This window comes from Podarcis bocagei (genome assembly GCF_964188305.1).
Source record: "Podarcis bocagei genome assembly, chromosome: 13".
Taxonomy (NCBI): Eukaryota; Metazoa; Chordata; class Lepidosauria; order Squamata; family Lacertidae; genus Podarcis; species Podarcis bocagei.
In genome coordinates this window covers 39,631,209-39,649,156 of record NC_138138.1, presented here as the reverse complement: position 1 = coordinate 39,649,156, position 17,948 = coordinate 39,631,209, and the positions used below count along the sequence as shown (strand labels likewise).

Below are 17,948 nucleotides of genomic sequence, written 5' to 3'. Positions count from 1 at the left end.
GCAGTCCAAAAAGAGAGGACAGAAACAGACAACTATCAGGGTGTCTTTGTGCGTATTTATTTTGTGACTATGAGGGATAAGAAGAGGATAGGAGGGCAAGAGGTGTAGGCCGGAAGAAGAAACACTAGTTTTGGAGGCAAAAAAAGGATTTCTGGAGGTTGCTACAATGAAGATATGCAGACCACATTTCAGACTTCACAACTGGGAAGCTCAATAGGACCTTTTCCTTACAGGTGAGAAAAGGGGCGGATCTCTGCTAAATGTACAAGAAGAGCCGGTTTTTCCAGTACCTGATAATCCTGGGGGGAAAAGAGAGTTAGAGCCCCCCCAAAACCCTCCCTAACCCTTTGAGGAGTGCTGAGTGAGTTGCCTCTGGGGCTCCCCCAACCCACCTCAAGGTCCCTTTCTGGGAGAGGGAGAGCAGTGCAGCTGACTCTGAGCTACACGAAGGTCTATTGCTTATACTCACACGCCTATCATCACCACGAAGAGCAGTCCACCCATACACAGGACAACGGCGACTCCATTTTTGGCGATATCGGGGTCCTTTATGGGCTTTCCAAAGCGAAGGGAGAGGCGTTCCTGGGCATCCACTGCATGCAGAGACCCCAGATTCAGTGTTTTAGGCTGAGCACACGTCATACATTCGAAGCATACTGAAAAAAGCACATCACATACACGTACACCAAGAAACCTGGGAACTGTAGAAGGTTTAGGAGGCAGGAATGGTAGGGGTTTTTTTTGGGGGGGGGGGTAAACTGCAGTTCCCAGGATTTGGGGTCTGTGTGGGTTTTTTTGATATGTTTTAAATGTATCCCTTTCTTCCCATACACAGTCATGAGTCTCGAAACAGGAGACCTCCATAGAAGAATGCAGTTCGTGCTTAGTCCCAACACAGAAAAATATATATCATGATATATAAGAGACTGGGTTGTAGATAAGGAGGCGTATAATTAAAAAAAAAAATCTGCCATGAATTTGTTAGGCAGCCTTAATGTAATCCATTGTGGGGGGTGGGGGGGTTTAAATGATTTTAATTAAATTTCTGTTTTACATTTTAGAATATTCACTTAGACAACCTTAAAATATCAATGACTTCCCTTCCTCTCTTTCCATGGTTCATTTTGCACAAGATAAATACTTGCATGTTTTAAATAAACTAAAGCATTCAGTATTCCATTATTACATCCATCAAAACTGATTTACACTGTTGAATTTATCTTTATGCTGCCAACATTTTCAAGTGGACACAATTTTCCTCCATGTATTCAATAAACATTTTCCAGTCTTCTTTAAACGTATGTTCTTCTTGTTCTCTTAGTCTACATGTTAGGTCCACAAGCTGCGCATATTCCATCAGTTTAAGTTGCCATTCTTCTTTAGCTGGGACTTCGCTTGTTTTTCACTTTGGGGCTAATGAAACACGAGCTGCAGTAGTGGCATACATAAATAACCTTTTTTGATACCTGGGAATTCGTAATCTATTGTTTATAGGCCTCTCGGGCCACCACTTGCAACATGGGCTAAGAACAGCGGCCTACCTTATAAGACTGTGGTAAAGCTTTCTGAGACAATATATTGTGGAGCGCTTATAAGTCAGGAATGGGAAAGTTTTGGCCCTCCTGGCGTCATTGGACTCCAATTCCCATCAGCTCTGGTCAGCAGTTATAGGGGGAGCACCCAGAAGCCCACATGTGTCCTATCTAAATACTGATTTCATCATCTTTCCATGTCAAATTCAGATTAGGCCCTTTGTCTTTCAGTTCTGACATTTCTTCAGTCAGGCCTGCAAAAACTCCCTGCTTAATGTTTGTTCAGGAATGCCCATGGGCCACCCAGTAAGTGCTGCCCTCTTCTGGACATGGTATCACATGGCATCACCCAGAGTAACACCTTTCCGATTAATTCTCCCGGAAGCGAAACCTGTATCCTAATCTGGGCTCCTGTCAGCATTTGGGCCTAGAGTCGGGATTTGTGCTTCCACCACTTCACTTTGGCCAAGGAAGGGAAGCAGAGCAAAACAAACTGGACCATCAAGGCAGCTTCTTACAACTTCCGTGTCAGGCCATCTGAACCGAATTGGGCTGAACAGGAAGAGTTCGTTGCTGCTGTTCCTACATGACGGGACAAATTCATCTTATGTCTCACCTTCTCCTCCTTGCGGGATGGAGATAATGGCCAGAAACGGGTGTCATGCCTTGCTAGAGGATTCCTCCTCAGATCAGGATCTGGAGCCCCCCCCCAGTGCCATCTAGAAGCCTGGACCTCTTAGGGGAGCCTGTAGGGGGTCCCGCCCCACAGGAGGGGAGCTCTGCCTCAGAGGCAGTGTGACTCCCCAGCCCTCAGGACCGCTGGCCACCAGAAGAGGAAGGTCAGCATCCTCATGTTCAGAAGCAGTGAACTGCGCCCCCCACACGAGCAGACGCACCAACTCGGGTTGCGTTCGCTTCAGGATGCGAACGAGGCTCCAGAACAGATCCTGTTCGCATCCAGAGGTACCACTGTAAAACATCAAACATTAAAAACTTCCCTAAACAGGGCTGCCTTCAGATGTCTTCTAAAAGTCAGATACCGTATTTTTCGCTCTATAACACGCACCAGACCATAACACGCACGTAGTTTTTAGAGGAGGAAAACAATAAAAAAAATATTCTAAACGAAATAGTGGATGATTTTTGTGGTTCATGCTGTGGCCACAGACATGTGATCTGACAATGAGTTTGGAGCAGCCCAATGCAAAAATCCTGAGGATCCATGTGGATCCATGCTTTGTAACCACGGAGGAGGGAAGGAAGGGGAACCATGGATCCTCTGCTCACGACTGCAGCAGATCCCCCCCGCCACCCACAGGCATTCGCTCCATAACACGCACAGACATTTCCCCTTACTTTCTAGGAGGAAAAAAGTGAGTGTTGTGGTGCAAAAAATACGGTAGTTGTTTATTACCTTGACATCTGATGGGAAGGCATTCCACAGGGCAGACGCCACTACCAAGAATGCCCTCTGCTTGGTTCTACGCATCTACAGCTATGTTGTGGGTGGGATTCTGGCCCCTCCTGCTTAGCTCCAGGCTGAGAGGGCTGCTGGAATGATGTCTTCATATCAGTGCTGGGCCGTGTCTACCTTATATTTGGATTTCCTCTGCTGGATCCCCTGGTAACCTTTGGGGTTCTTGCTTTTACTTGGGCTGTCGCGATCTGCTTGTGCAGACTGCCTTGGGACCCTGCTGTCGGGGGGACCTAACCCTGGCCACGCCCGAAACACGTCAGTGGGTCTGACACACACGCAAACCCAGACCCCACTTTCTCTGCCACGTCACGCAAACTCCTTCGTGGACACACTGCCCAGGCCAACGAATCGTTCCTCTTTCTACCTACCAAAGCACTGGCTTAGCGACAAGCAAACGGCGCTGGTCTCTTGGCATCCTTTGCAATTGAGCACTTTATAGCTCAGCCAGCCTGAGGTATCAGGAGTCCGGGAAATGGAGGAAGAGAAAGAGAAAGGGTGAAGAAGCACCAGCCAGAGAGTAATATGGATGGTATCAACGTAATCCTACAAAACCCAGGATGTTAATCTTTCAGCAAAGCCCACTACATCCAGTCCCAACACTCTGCAGTCCAGGGATTTGCAAAATTCCCAAGACTGGGGGCAGGATCTTTCTATGTGTCTTGGTCAGTGCATGGCTGCATAGAGTTGCTATGTGTCCTCATTTTCCAGGACACTTCCCTCTTTTTCAGGGGTAAAAATTGAGACATATGGCCTTTATTTGCTTTGAATGGCCGTCATATTGTCCTCTCTTTTTTGCTCTTCAAAATATGGCAACCCTACATATGGAGCCAAGACAGTCTAGGCCCAGGCCGCTTTGAAACCATACGTTTAAAGCACAAGGATAGGATTTTAAACAGTCATGGCCTCCCTCCCCAAGGAATTCTGGGAGCGGCAGTTTGTTCCCCTCACACAGCCACAGTTCCTAGAGCTCCTTAGGAAGGGAGACTGGTTTTTTGAAAACCACTTTGAGAACTGAAGCTCTGGAAGGGGGCTTTCAACAAACTGCAGCTCCCAGAATTGTTTGAGGGAAGCCATGTAGGGTGTGAATGTGAAGAGAATCTTGGGCATCTCTTTCTCCAGTCATGGCACTGATTAGGTTATTCTTCCGTCAAATTAAAAACACCCACAAAAATTAATGCAAAACTAGCAAAGCTTGGGTCTGTTTTACAGATGAAGATGAACTGCTGGCAGTAATTTTTTTTAGCTGCTGGGTAGGTAGTTGAATCAATTGCCTCTGATAGATTCCCACACACCCTGAGTCAGATGCCCCCTAATCCTTCCCTGTAAGACAGTCCTTTTGGTTGTCTTTCTCCTAAATCCAGCCCTGACAACATATCCATTGCTTTCATAAATGTCTTTACAGCAGGGGTTGGCAGCGTCAGTCCCAGGGGGCAAATGCAGCCCTCTATCCACGCCTCTGTCTAACCCTTAGAAATCTCCCAAGGCCAAACCCGTCACTGGACTGCTCCATACCCTCCTCTAACATTTCCAGGGATTTTTATTTTTACTTTGCTCGAATGTGTCCTTAAACTGCAGTAACGCCTCTTGCTTCCCTGAATGTGGAGAGGTACATGTGGAGACCTCTGGTTTGTGCGCGGCTGAGCAAAGTTGAGAATCACATTGTGTGTGGCCCCCGGAAGGTCGCCCACTTTGGAATGCGGCCCCTGGGACCACAAAGTTTCCCTGTTCCTGCTGTATTGATGGCCTCCTAGCAATCCTCCCTCTATTCTCTCCATCCTTTACTCTTCTCCTGAGGCCCAAACACGGCTAACAGCAGAACTGGAGAGAGTCTCCTCAACCTCCCTGGCCCATGTGCGTGCGAGAGACTCTGGCTTCCTTGAGCTGCTCCCACGCCGCATGCTATGTGTCCCCGCCACAGAACCACAACAGTTCTCATTTGCTTTCAATTGCCGGGTTCCCCTCCTCTTAATACCCAGCTAGGCAACAAGATGAACTCACCACAGGCAGATTTGTCGCAAGCTGTGAGGGGAAGAAAAGCAGAGTCCGAGAATGAGTGCACATGCCCCAAATATTCTATTATCCCCAGATTTCTTTCTTTCCACATCCAAAGCGTTACCGCAGGGCAGAAATATTCCTGTCGATACAATCAACAGAACCCTGCAATAAAGCAGTGAGTTTTTCCTGGCACAACGTTCAAATCTATATTATTATTATTATTATTATTATTATTATTATTATTATTATTATTATTATTATTTGCATACCGCCATATACCCTCAGGTCTCAGGGCATCTCACAGGATAAAATCACAACATAAAAACACAGAATACATAAAATAATACATGGAATTGGGGGAGACTTGCTACCTTTCATTTGGTGTTCCTTTAAAGCTTCCTTGAGCTTCATAGTCGTTTTCCTCCGGAATTCAACCAATTCATCCAACAGAGCCTGGTCTTGGGGGTAGATCAAGATACATAGGATGTGTGTAACATTGGGAGCCCCCTACAAATTCCTTCTGTAAATGATCAAGAGGCCTTTTTCTGGCAAATGAGGCCCTGGGAGCTTCAACCCCAGCAAAAGGGCACCTGAGGGAGAGAGGAGTCGGGATCCTCACCTGTCAGGTGGGTTTGAAGCAGACTCTCTGTGCTGAACCTCGCCTCGTGGATCAGGGCGTCAACTTTGCTCTTAACTGGGGGGAAAGGGGAGTAAAAGGGTGGCTGTAGACCAGGGGTCAGCAAACTTTTTCAGCAGGGGGCCGGTCCACTGTCCCTCAAACCTTGTGGGGGGGCTGGACTATATTTTGAAGGAAAAAAGAAAATGAACAAATTCCTATGCCCCACAAATAATCCAGAGATGCATTTTAAACAGAAGCACACATTCTACTCATGTAAAAACACGCTGATTCCCGGGCCGTCTGAGGGCTAGATTTAGAAGGCGACTGGGCCGGATCCGTCCCCCGGGCCTTAGTTTGTCTACCCATGCTATGTAGACTGTAGGAGCCTGAATATGCAGAGAGCAACAATTGGGAGGGGGAAAGGGCGGAGGGATTTCAAGAATACCAGGCAGCTGTTAAGAGTCTGGAAGGGCAGGCAGGGCTGCATTGTGCATCTTTCCAGATAACAACTCGGGTTTAAACACCCATACAGGCTGTGTACACATTACCGGATTAAGACACAGCCAAGTCATTCTTTTTCTCAAATTCGGATTAAAGCTGGCTGGTGGAAAAACACTTTGAACAACAGGATAGATATGGGTTGTGGCTATGCATACACCGCTTCCCAAACCAGCGCTGGGAGCACTTTGGGCGTAGAGGGAAACAGGAGTGTGTGCACAGCCAGAGTGTTACACCGCAGGTTGAAGAAGCAGATCCTGTTCTCAAGCACAAAACCCAGCTCTGTCGCTCTCAGGTCTCCTGCTCCCTCTAATTTCTGTGTCCTTTTCCTTTTCTGCCCAAGGGTATGTGGTGAAGCAAAGGGGCAGCAAAGATGGGTGCTGGGAGCCAGGGCACTGGGGGAATTCTTGGTTGACACCAGACCTGCAGGAGCTCCTTTGACCTTGCCACCAACCTAGCAGGGCTGGGGGAACAGCTGCCAATCCAAAACTCCCTCCCCCCCCCAAAGCTTGCCACCACCTCACCCATCTTGTCCTGGTGAATGCCAGCAGGAGGACCCCACTACTGCTCCACATTCCTTGTACACCAAGGAGAGGGAGAGTTCTCAGGTGATGCAGGTGAACAAAAATGCACAAAAAAGTCTTTTTTTGAAAAGTTCATTAAGTGGTGTGGATAGAGTGAGGGAGGGAAGACGTTGCTCATTATCAGAGATGTGATGGGCGGTAGCCAATCTGTCACCCTTGCACAGCTACATTTCACACTGCAGTCCACCAACGGCTATAGCTGGTAGGGATGCACCGCTGCGACCATTTTGGATTCTTATTTTTGCAACGTTTCTGTGTCAGTTTGTAATTTTTATTTAAGTCCCCGTTAAGATTATTCTTGCTAACATAATGCATTTTTTAAAAGGTTACTTTTAGGATTATATGCACTTTTATGCTGTTTGCCCACATTTGTGCAGTTGTTGTTTTTTAACTGCATCACAACATTTGGAGAAGTGTGAATTTTGATGGAAAGCTGCACTTTGGTTCACGCATTGTTTCGGGAAGGGGAAATTGGGTCAGCTGGCATTAGATGCAAATGGAAGCTGCTCTCTCCTCCATCCCTACTAGATAAAGAAATCACATTTTCACATAGCCTTGGATGACTCATGCTGCCCGGGTAAGAACCATGCAGTCACCACCCAGTCAGATGATCAGCATGAAATTCAGGCCCCCTGATTGTCTAGTGTGGACCCTGAGCCTTTAAGCAGAGCTGGAACTTGTATACCTGCCAAGCCAGAAAACTGGCTGGTGGCATAGTGCAGGAAGAAATTCCCCTCCAGACCGCTGAGGAGCACTTCGGCCCGCTCCTTGAGGCGGCTGTCCTGGATCTTGCTCGGGACAACCTCTGTCCGGAGCTTGGCCACATTCTCCTTGAACTTTTGGTCACACTGCAGGCAGCCCCGGAGGCTTATGGGAAACCAGACCAGAAGCAGAAGCCGCAAAAGCGGTCCTAGGGGAGGCATGCTGGAGCCAAGCGGAATGAGAATGCCTCAAGGTTCCGCAGGAAGTGACATCACAATGGGGGCGAGTTATGGAAGGGGCATCTGACAAGGGTTAGGTTTGCATAGGGAGAGGACAGATGGGGACATCTCAGTCTGGGGGTGGGGGGCGGTTCTTCCTCCCCAAGGTTAGAGCCCTCTCATATCCTGTGGTTTCCATCAATGATATTCAGAAGCCTACTGACTCCAACCGTGGAGGCCATCGTGCATTTAAAGCACACACGCCACATCTAGACTCTTGATCACAGTAGTTTACCCTCACAGAGCTACATTTTCCAGCACCCTTGACAAACTACTGAAGGAGGTGAGGAATGAATAGGCTCTGTCATTGCCAAGAACTGACTTTTATCTCATTCAGTTGCAACATCTTGGACATGCTGAACCACCAGGGTTCCTCGACCCCTTGGCTTCTCACTCCCCTTTCCCAAAGACAGGAGCTTTCTGTTCATGCTCAGGGGAACTCGAGGCAGGACTCTGGAGGAGGAGGAAGAGAAAGGGGAGGGAACTGGAAGGGGAATATATACTCTGTGCATATGACTGTGAAGTGTGCTTATTTGTGAACTATCACACTTGCTCCTTCTACCAGTTCATGGATGGTAGAAATAAAGCTTTTTCTCCGAAACTATTCCTTGAGTGTCTGTTGACTCCCATCTCCCTTTCCCGGGCGCAATATTTTTCCCACCCGAGGGCAAAGCCTCATAAGGCTACACTACAGTTCCCGGGATTTTCCGGAGGAAAAAATGTTCTTTAAATATGTGGCGTGCATGCAGCCAGCATTTATTTATTCAGTTGTTTTAAATTTGTTCTTATTGAAGATTTCCTTGTGTAACAAAACAAGGAAGAAAATACATACAGCATCTCCACTTTCAGTTCATAGATTCTTTTTCAGAGTTTGTTTGGTATGAGATACTGTTGACATTTGGTATGAGACATTATGTGGTTGGGGGAAAAGAACAGGGAGAGATAGGGGAATAATAATCTTTTGTTCAACTGCCCAGTGTTTGTCCAGGGTGCAGCCAGAATGTATAAAGCGCTTTAGAGTGTTCAAAGCATTCCTCTTCCTCTTAATCTTGCTGCAATCTTTACAGCATCCCTAAAAGATGGCTCATGGTAGGTCTTTCAGAAGGCATGCGGGCCTCAAGGAGAAGAGCATTCCCTTAGCCTTGGGGCCATTGTTATAAAGGCCCTGCTTCTCACATCTGCAGTTGTATGTTCCTATACCTGTGCGGCATGAGGAGCAAGCCGTGTTTTGAAGAAGGTGGGTGTGAGGGGGTTAATATAAGGAGGCGAATCTCCCTCCATTCCCTGGGCAAAGTTTGCAGAGACCAAGAGCTAGAAATGGAGACGGGGTGCCAAAAAAACCACAGCACGGCCCTTTGGTCACTTCTCAGACGGCATCTTTACTTGATTCTCTCCTGCCTTGGATGGAAACAGCCCAGCCAAGCCTGGCAGCGCCTGGAAGAGCTGGGAGGTGGTGTCGTGGGCATCAGTTTGATGCAGGTAGCAGAGAAATGCTGTCCACAGGAAGGAGCAGGCCCCCACGTAGGCTGTGCGCAGCAGGGGTGGCACAAGAGCAAAATTCACTGCCTGGTGGAGGGAGAGAGAGAGAGATGAGGAGGGAGGAACATAAACCGCCAGTGGTTCTTGGACAGCAACACATGCTCTGATTGTTCCTGGTATTATTTTATTGACTGGTTGATTATACAATTCCCAAGGAGCTCAAGGTGCTGTACCAGGGTTGTGGTTGTTCCCATCATCCCTGACCACTGGTCCTGTTAGCTAGGGATGATGGGAATTGTAGTCTCAAACATCTGGAGGGCCAGAGTTTGCCTGTGCCTGGTCTTGGGGAAGGTAGCTCTGTGTGTGCCTCTTAGACTAGCGGTGATACCTCTTGTGCTTATCGCATACTTATTTGTTGTTCTTTCAAATATCTTATAAACTGCTCTTTATGGCCAAACCCTCACAAAAAGAAGTACATAAAAAGAGTGCTCCTGTATGCGGTAGGCACACAAAGTAGGCGTATGATTATTTCGGGGAAACTGTTCTGAGTCACACAAGTCATTAACAGTCTAAAGAAAAGGCAGCGATGAAGAGAGAGAGATGTTCAAGGCCCTCTTAAAAGCCTGTGCTGAAGCAGCCAAGCATAAGCCAATCACAAGGAAGTTCCATAACTGTGGGGCCACCACAGAAAAGTCCCTGTTTCGCACATATGCTAGCCTAACTGGATTTACCAATGGGCATGTGAGCAGGACCTCCAGATACAGTGGTGCCTCGCAAGACGAAAATAATTCGTTCCACGAGTCTTTTCGTCTTGCGATGTTTTTCGTCTTGCGAAGCACGGTCCGTCGCAACTGCGCCTCTTCAAGCGGCTTTTTAAAAAAAGCGCAAGACGTTTTCGTCTTGCAAAGCAAGCCCATAGGGAAATTCGTCTAGCGAAGCAACGCAAAAACAGAAAACCCTTTCGTCTAGCACGTTTTTCATCTTGCGAGGCATTCGTCTTGCGGGGCACCACTGTATTAGCATATATGAAGGTCATAGGGTGAAGGCCATCCTTGAGGTCACCCGGATCTCCAGTCAGTCTCTTTTAGGGCAATCCTTCTCAAAGTCCATGGGCTCAGTGGTAGAGCACCTGCTTTGCGTTCAGAAGGTCCCAGGGCTGGGAGAGATCCTTGCCTGAAACCCTGGACAGCTCCTGCCAATCAGCATAGACTATACAGAGCTAGTTGTAGATAGGTAGCCGTGTTGGTCTGCCATAGTCAAAATAAAAAAATTCCTTCCAGTAGCACCTTAAAGACCAACTAAGTTAGTTCTTGGTATGAGCTTTCGTGTGCATGCACACTTCTTCAGGTGGACCAATGATATGACTGGGTACAAGGCTGCTTTCCTGATGGCTATTTGGGGCAGGTCCCAAAATATCAACCACTCTGTTGAACTTCTGGCACTTTCTGAAGCCTAAAACAAAACAACCCAACCTCCCAAACCCAAACCCAAACCACCCTCCAGCAGGCTTTCTAACTGAATTCTGTTTTTATAGTTTTAATTCATTTGTAATCTTATTGTTTTGGGTCTCCTGAGAGACAGCTATGATTAAGCGGTGTACAGATTGTTGAAATAAATAAACAATTTCAATACACTCCCGGCAGGCTTTCAAAAATCCAGTGCATTCCTAGGGCAACTGGGAAAGAAGTGATGCATTTCAAATATTTTAGGTTTGCTTTTCAGCAGCTCCCTGACTAGCAAAAACGAAGCAGGGGAATGTTTTTCCTAATGCTTTATCCCTTTATGACAGGAAAAACCTGCCTGTCTCTCTTGCAGTTGTCTATTGGCACAGGAGCTCTGTTGGGGGGGGGGGAGCTGGCAAGGTTTCCAGCTCATTCAGGGAAGGAAAGCATGGACCACAATACATACCTGGAACAAGGTCCAGCACAGCACACCAGCCTAAATTGGGGGGAAATAAATAAATAGCAAATTTAACATAAGGATTAAAGTTCCTCAACAGTGCTTGGATTTCACACTAAGGAGTTGCAGGACTTTGCTGCGGAGTCCACAGCAGCTACTCCTGAGGCACCAAGAGTCAGAAGCTACCTTAACAAAATGGCTGACAGACTGTGCACCAAAGTATTATTCTTGTTATTTATTAATCGGCTTCCACATCTGTCCCAAGGCGAGGCACAAAATATAACGGAAAAGTCACAAAAATAACCGAAGATTAGTTTAAGAACAATATAAAATGAACACACACACACACCCCAGCAGAGTCCTGTCCAACCAGCTGGGAAATCTTGACAGGAGGAAAAAAATATCTTCAGTTGTTTCTGGGAAATTCAGATAGTGGGCCCCTGCTACTATTGAAAAAATCTGGGAAAGAGAAGATATTCCAGCAGACTTTAGGGATGCCAAAATTATCAATCTCTTTTTTAAAAGTGACAGAACTGATTGTGGAAACTATTGAGGCATCTCTCTATTAGCTGCGGCCGGCAACGTTGTTGCAAGGATCTTAGCAAACCATCTCTTAACAATATCCGAGGTGACTCTTCCTGAATCCCAAAATGGTTTCCGGCTTTCTTGGGGGACAGTGGACATGATTTTCACCGCTCGATAGTTTCAAGAAAAATGCAGAGAGCAAAACCAACTCCTGTATATGGCGTTTATTGACCTGACTAAGGCTTTCGACAGGGACGCAGGTGGCGCTGTGAGTTAAACCACAGAGCCTAGGCTTGCCGATCAGAAGGCCAGCGATTCGAATCCCCGCGACGGGGTGAGCTCCCATTGCCCAGTCCCTGCTCCTGCCAACCTAGCAGTTCGAAAGCGCGTCAAAGTGCAAGTAGATAAACACCTTTCGGTGGGAAGGTAAGCGGCGTTTCCGTGTGTTGCTCTGGTTTGCCAGAAGCAGCTTAGTCATGCTGGCCACATGACCCGGAAGCTGTACGCCGGCTCCTTCGGCCAATAAAGCGAGATGAGCAACGCAACCCCAGAGTCATCCGCGACTGGACCTTATGGTCAGGGGTCCCTTTACCTTTTAAGGCTTTTGACACTGTAAATTGTAATGCCCTGTGGATTGTCCTTCTGAAAATTGGCTGCCCAGATAAATTTGTAAACATCATTCGGCTCCTCCATGATAATATGACAGCAACGATTGCAAATAACAATGGCTCTCAAAGTGAACCATTCTCAGTGGGATCAGGTGTTAAACTGGGTTTCCCCAACTCTATTTATTATTTTCATTGCCATGATCCTACACTTTGTCGAAGGGAAACTCCCCACCAGAGTAGAAATCAGTGACCCTCCAGGTCCCAACCCTGCCCGGGATACTGAAAAACTAGTCTTTATGGTGCCACAATGCTCTCTTTTTTTCTGTTTGCGTGTTTCTTTGCTGTAACAGCCTAGCACAGAATCTACAGAGCTGTTATTATTACCTTGTAGGTTGGCCAAAACTTCTCCTGCAGCTTCCCAAATATGTTGCTTTCACCATCCAGGAGAGAGAGACCTGAGAAAGGGAGGGAAGCAAACTCATCACCTTCAAAGAGCTCTCCAGACCCCTCCAGCCCCCTCTTCACCCCTGTTGTCTCTCACCGTTGTAAAAAGCCCCAATGGTGATTGGCGCAGCGATGACCTGGTCGCAAGTGACCTTTGCTATCACCGTGGTCACCTTCACTCCTGGAAGAAGGCGCTCCAGGCTCCGGAACCAGGCGTAATTGAAGTTGGCGTGGAATGTGAACCCGACCAGCGCCACTTTTGCCGTCTGCTTCAGATCCAAACCGTCGTGTCTGCGGGGATCCTGGCACGGCTTAGCCAACTTCTGCTGGGCTGCATCTGCCGCTGAAAACAGTGTGCCGTAGGCAACAACATTTGCCAGCCAAGGGTGGCGATGCACCAGACCAAGCAAGGGGTGCATTTGAATACAGATCTGGTGTGTCGGAAGTGCAGTTCCCCGATATGTCCCCTAGGTGGCGGAGTCTTCTGCTCAGGTGGGTTGCAATGTCGCCTCCTGCTGGTATATATCTGCAAATGCACATGGAAAGGCATGTGGCTATTATCTTCCAAGGCCAGAAGGCTGCGGTTGTGTTGGTCAATTGTGTGAAAAACTTGGGATGTGGCTTAATCCTTAAAGAGCTTAGGATCTGGGGATCTTAAGGATCACCTTCTTCCATATCCTTTTTATTGCATTTATTTATTCCTCCACAGTTACTCAGAGCAGGGCTTCCAGTGGGGCTGCCCCTGTTCTGTGGAATAGCATTCCTGTCAAGATACGACAAGCGCCCACTCTCTGAACTTTCTGGAAACAATTGAAGACATTCTTGCTCCAACAGGCTTTTCCAGCTAGATGAAAAGATCTCTGCCGCTGGTGTTTATTTTGTATTGTTTTTAAAAACACATCTACCATTTTCTGTGTTGTTTTTAAGTGTTTTTAGCTGTTTCAGTTGTCCCCTGTACGTTGCCTTGAGATGGGTGCATTCGGAAGGCAACCAACAACTTCTCTCACAGACAACATCCCCTCCCATAAAGTCTGCAGCAAGTGACAAGTGTTTTCTGAAGACATGCCTAGACAAGATGCTCTAAAGTGTCCTGAATTTCCCTTTTAAATAATAACCCTGGTAGTTATAAATCTATAAGGATGAAAGGGGAGGAAATGCTCAGTGCCCTCACCAAATAACTGATCTTTCTAGTTAAATCAGTTTGAAACTAGTTTATGTTTACAAAAGAAACAGGAATAAACTCTGTCGTGAAGCTGTTTATATAAACACAAATCTGTGTATCCTTACCCAGATTCCTGTTGGACCACAGTATAAATACTTACCTACACAGGGGTATTTCTGCACCTGCTTAATGCTGCCACAAACAGGATCGTGTCATCTCCACATTTTAATAGCCGGCTGTTCATACCCCTGTGTCACTTTTGTGCACCATCTTTGCACCACTGGATTATGCACTTTCACCCACATGCAGTGAGAAGGCCTCGACACTCACCACACGCCTCAAACACAGGCAGCAGGCGCACACACCACATTTAAAGCACATGGCTCCCCGCCAAAGAATCCTGGGAACTGTAGTTTGCCCCTCACAGAGCTACAACCCCCAGCCTCCTTAATAAACTACAGTTCCCAGGATTCTTTTTGGGGGTGTGTGCTCTGTACGCACTGCAGCCCCCAATTTTATGTGCTGCCCAACTACAACATGCCAACATCCTCTTCAGGCCTCTCTTTAATAACACACTTCTCCTATGGTAAGACAATCTTCTATATTCCACATGCACGGCAATGCACAGTTCTGCAGACTGCAGCCGCCTTTGCTCTCTCTGGGGCCGTGTGACGAAGAAGCGCTATCCTTTATGGGCATGATGTGTGCACACACCTCCCACAGAGCCTCTTTTGCCACAGCCTTTAATGCAGGACAAAGGATAATGTTAAAAATCCCCCCTGCCATCATAAATACAGGTGGGAAAGATTGGATTTGAATGAAACAGGAATCCACATCGTTTTTGTTGAAAGGTTAGGGAGAGACATCTGTGAGCGAGATCAAATAGGAATTTAGCAGCTTGTTTGTCGGCGCCAAATGTTTGAGTGTTTGTTTAATTATGACATTTCTATTCTGTCTTCTCTTCTCCCACCCTTTTCTCTTCACAACAATCCCGTGAGGTAGCTTACGCTGAAAGAAGGTGATGGGCCCAAGGCAAGACTGTGAGCTTTGTGGTGGCAGACTGAAGATTTGAACCTGTCCTCATCGGTCACTCTAACCATTACTCAGTTTTAACCAAAGTTCTGTCCTCTTGCAGAAAATCTGACATATAGAACAAATTAATCAAGACACAGCCTGCACTTGTTTTTAGCAGAGACACCCAGTTCTGGGACATATGAAATAACCAGAAAGCAAAGTGTGCCTTGGAGCATGTACAAAGTGCATTTCTCGCACAGCAGAGCAGGGCCACAAACCACAGCATAGGTGGGTAAATAAATTCATCTCAGTCAATATTCTCTCTCTCTCTCTCTCTCTCTCTCTCTCTCTCTCTCTCTCTCTCTCTCTCTCTCCCCCCTCTCTCCCACCCACCCACCCACCCTTCTCTTTGTCTCTCTCAAGCCCACCCGCTTTTCTCCCTCATTGCGTTGCAGCCATTATTACCCCGAATGCTCTGTCTTCTTTTCTTCTAGGGCTAGAAGAAGCAATAAGGGACGGGTCAGCCACGCTTGTCTGCTCCACAGAACTATAAATATCCGGACACATGGTAAGAGTGCAGACAGGGCAGGGAAGGGGGTGGGGTGGGAGAGAGCCATTGAATAGCCAATCCTTGCTGCATACTAAGAAAGTACAGTTGTGGGGAGAAAGCAAAGCAGCTGTGGAGGGAGGAAGTTGGCAGCCCATTTGAGAACCAAATAGAATACCAGACCCCAGTGGCATAGCGTGGGGGGTGCCAGGGGTGCTGGCCGCACCGGGCGCAACATTTGGGGGGGCGCGTTTGGCCGGCCCTCCTCGAGGAAGCAGGAACCCCACTGTCCTCGGACCTCCTCCGAAGGCTGGCGGTGGGGCGGAGAGACCTTCTCCCCGCGCCAGCCTTCGGATGGCTGCTCCGAAGCCTGGCGGTGGGGCGGAGAGACCTTCTCCCCGCGCCAGCCTTCGGAAAGCTGCTCCGAAGCCTGGCGGTGGGGCGGAGAGACCTTCTCCCCGTGCCAGCCTTCGGAAGGCTGCTCCGAAGCCTGGCGGTGGGTCGGAGAGACCTTCTCCCCGCGCCAGCCTTCGGATGGCTGCTCCGAAGCCTGGCGGTGGGGCGGAGAGACCTTCTCCCCGCGCCAGCCTTCGGAAGGCTGCTCCGAAGCCTGGCGGTGGGGCGGAGAGACCTTCTCCCCGCGCCAGCCTTCGGAAGGATGCTCTGAAGCCTGGCGGTGGGGCGGAGAGACCTTCTCCCCGCGCCAGCCTTCGGATGGCTGTCCTGAAGACTTGTGGTGGGAGCAGTGGCGTAGCGTGGGGGGTGCAGGGGGGCCTGTTGCACCTGGCGCAACATCTGGGGGGGCGCAGAAGAGACTTGAGTGCTAAAATCCACGGGTTAGGGGGCGCAAATTACTTGCCTTGCCCCGGGTGCTGAGAACCCACGCTACGCCACTGCCAGACCCAGTCCCAAATTGCAAGCAGGCATGTCTGGGGAAGACAGAGTTAATTGGGAGAGAGACCTGGGAAAGGGCTGGCTGAATCAATAGATCACACAAACACACAAACCTTATTTACCTAAGCTCTCCCCCTTTCCTCTTTAATATTAATACTTACAATTTTGATATGCTTCTGTGTCATACCATTTCCTAATTGCTTACGTAGGGTGATATCTCAGCTCTGTAAAAAAATACCTGTAAAAGCGTATTCAAATCACTTTCTTTCCCTCAAAGAATTATGGACCTTGTAGTTTACCCCTCACAGAGTTACAATTCCCAGCAGCCCTTAACAAACTACAGAGCCCAGAATTATTTGAGGGAAAGAATGGGCTGTATATGCAGCCTAAGTCCTACTCAGAATAGTACACCCACTGAAACCAATAGACAAATCAGATAAAAGTGTAGTTGTTCACCACAAGGAGTTATGGGTGATATTCAATTACAGTCATCTCAGAAATCAGCAGACTGAAATCAATGGACTCTACTCTCTGAACAAGACTAAGATTGAATATCACCCATAATTCTTTGGGTGCATTATTATCTTTTTTAAAGGATTATAGTTAGTTAAAGTTAGTTAGTTATACACCAGTTGTCCCCCTCACAGGACTCAATGTAGTTTACAGCTAAAAATAGGAACTGCTAAAAATATAGAAGAAACAATCATTTAAAAACAATTAAACACTGATAGAATTATATATATATATTCTATTAAAACCACACCAGTAATTTCAATAAAAACACTGGAGTCAGATGGGCAGAATATCTGCCCATCTGAATGGGCAGTTGTTGTTGTTGTTAATATTTATTACTATATTTGTTGTTGTTGTCACTGCTTTTTTCTGGGGGCACGCAGGGGTGTGCATACCCCTAAACATTTTGTGAATCTAAGTTTGGCCTGATTGTGGGGCAGTATTTCAATATGAGTGGGAAAATGAGAGTACCCCTAAAACACTGGTGGTTGTTATTTTAAGGTACCCATCTCCTGGGGCTCAGTCTGAAACAGGTTCAACATATCTTAACCTCTCACAACCTGTCTTTGGTGCCTTTCTTTCCTCCGAAGTGGTATTTGCTACCACACCAGCCTCTGGGAGTTATAGTACACTACTGTACTGTGTACATACTGGGAAAAGAAAACCATGAGCCTCTTTGTTCCGGCACCAGGGGGCGCTGTTTTATCACATGTGCAGGGAACAGGTTTTCTCTTGCGCAATCCCCATAGAAATGAATGAGCCGGTGCTCCAGAATGCAGAGTCGATGCAATCTCCTGTTCCTTTCAGAAGGGCTTGCGCAAAAATAGGCCCAGTGGTAGATTGTGCTAATTCTTTCTCGTTCTTATCTGTTCAGCCTCATCTCTGCTGCTGGGCACCTCTTGGGTACTTGGTGACTCTCTTGAATGGTTTGGGTGGGAGGGTGGGGTCTTCTACTTTTATAGCTATTTATATATTTCTTTATTTAAACATTTATATCCTGCCTTTCTAAAACAAGCACACACAACAGACACAATGGTTCTTATCTAGCTGGTAATCTTTCCAAAACCAGAGGCGATTCAAAGAGACGCATTCAAAGCTGCTGTGGTAGCTTCCTATGTGTTATCAGCGCTGCAGAAGAGATTTTAGCCGGTTTGACTGTTCAGTGGTACCTTGGGTTA

General features: G+C 47.4%; 2 protein-coding genes across 7 annotated transcripts; both read right to left on the bottom strand.

Moving 5' to 3' along the window:
* Positions 1 to 35: 35 nt before the first annotated feature.
* Positions 36 to 8,129, bottom strand: IZUMO2 (IZUMO family member 2). Of its 5 annotated transcripts, XM_081168442.1 has the most exons (7): positions 7,391 to 7,668; positions 5,624 to 5,698; positions 5,376 to 5,462; positions 5,008 to 5,028; positions 3,378 to 3,458; positions 470 to 593; positions 36 to 299 (listed from the first exon to the last, which is right to left on the bottom strand). In XM_081168442.1, exons 1-7 carry the CDS (start codon positions 7,626 to 7,628, stop codon positions 257 to 259), a joined length of 669 nt encoding a protein of 222 aa, XP_081024568.1. In that variant the 5' UTR covers positions 7,629 to 7,668; the 3' UTR covers positions 36 to 256. The 5 variants fall into 5 exon arrangements, 4 of the variants coding, with proteins under 4 accessions (XP_081024568.1, XP_081024567.1, XP_081024569.1 ...); XM_081168441.1 differs by lacking the exon at positions 3,378 to 3,458 and having other exon boundaries at positions 5,008 to 5,143; positions 7,391 to 7,699; XM_081168443.1 differs by lacking the exon at positions 3,378 to 3,458 and having other exon boundaries at positions 7,391 to 7,688.
* Positions 8,130 to 8,573: 444 nt separating this feature from the next.
* LOC308572423 (mpv17-like protein) lies at positions 8,574 to 17,353 on the bottom strand. 2 transcript variants are annotated; one of them, XM_081168453.1, is made up of 6 exons: positions 17,331 to 17,353; positions 16,419 to 16,495; positions 12,738 to 13,166; positions 12,581 to 12,651; positions 11,073 to 11,102; positions 8,574 to 9,251 (listed from the first exon to the last, which is right to left on the bottom strand). In XM_081168453.1, the coding sequence occupies exons 3-6, from the start codon at positions 13,057 to 13,059 to the stop codon at positions 9,045 to 9,047; spliced, it is 630 nt and encodes a 209-aa protein (XP_081024579.1). In that variant the 5' UTR covers positions 13,060 to 13,166; positions 16,419 to 16,495; positions 17,331 to 17,353; the 3' UTR covers positions 8,574 to 9,044. The 2 variants fall into 2 exon arrangements, with proteins under 2 accessions (XP_081024579.1, XP_081024578.1); XM_081168452.1 differs by lacking the exons at positions 16,419 to 16,495; positions 17,331 to 17,353 and adding an exon at positions 15,282 to 15,388.
* Positions 17,354 to 17,948: the final 595 nt, after the last annotated feature.

Coding starts and splice junctions, on each gene's coding strand:
- IZUMO2 (XM_081168440.1), bottom strand. CDS start 7,628: ATGCCTCCCCTAGGACCGCTTTTGCGGCTTCTGCTTCTGGTCTGGTTT. Junction 5,699..7,390: donor CCAGTTTTCTGGCTTGGCAG/GTATACAAGTTC, acceptor CTTTCCCCCCAG/TTAAGAGCAAAGTTGACGCC. Junction 5,463..5,623: donor GCTTCAAACCCACCTGACAG/GTGAGGATCCCG, acceptor TCTACCCCCAAG/ACCAGGCTCTGTTGGATGAA.
- LOC308572423 (XM_081168453.1), bottom strand. CDS start 13,059: ATGCACCCCTTGCTTGGTCTGGTGCATCGCCACCCTTGGCTGGCAAAT. Junction 11,103..12,580: donor AGTTTTGGCCAACCTACAAG/GTAATAATAACA, acceptor CCCCCAATTTAG/GCTGGTGTGCTGTGCTGGAC. Junction 9,252..11,072: donor TGTGCTGGACCTTGTTCCAG/GTATGTATTGTG, acceptor TCCCTCCACCAG/GCAGTGAATTTTGCTCTTGT.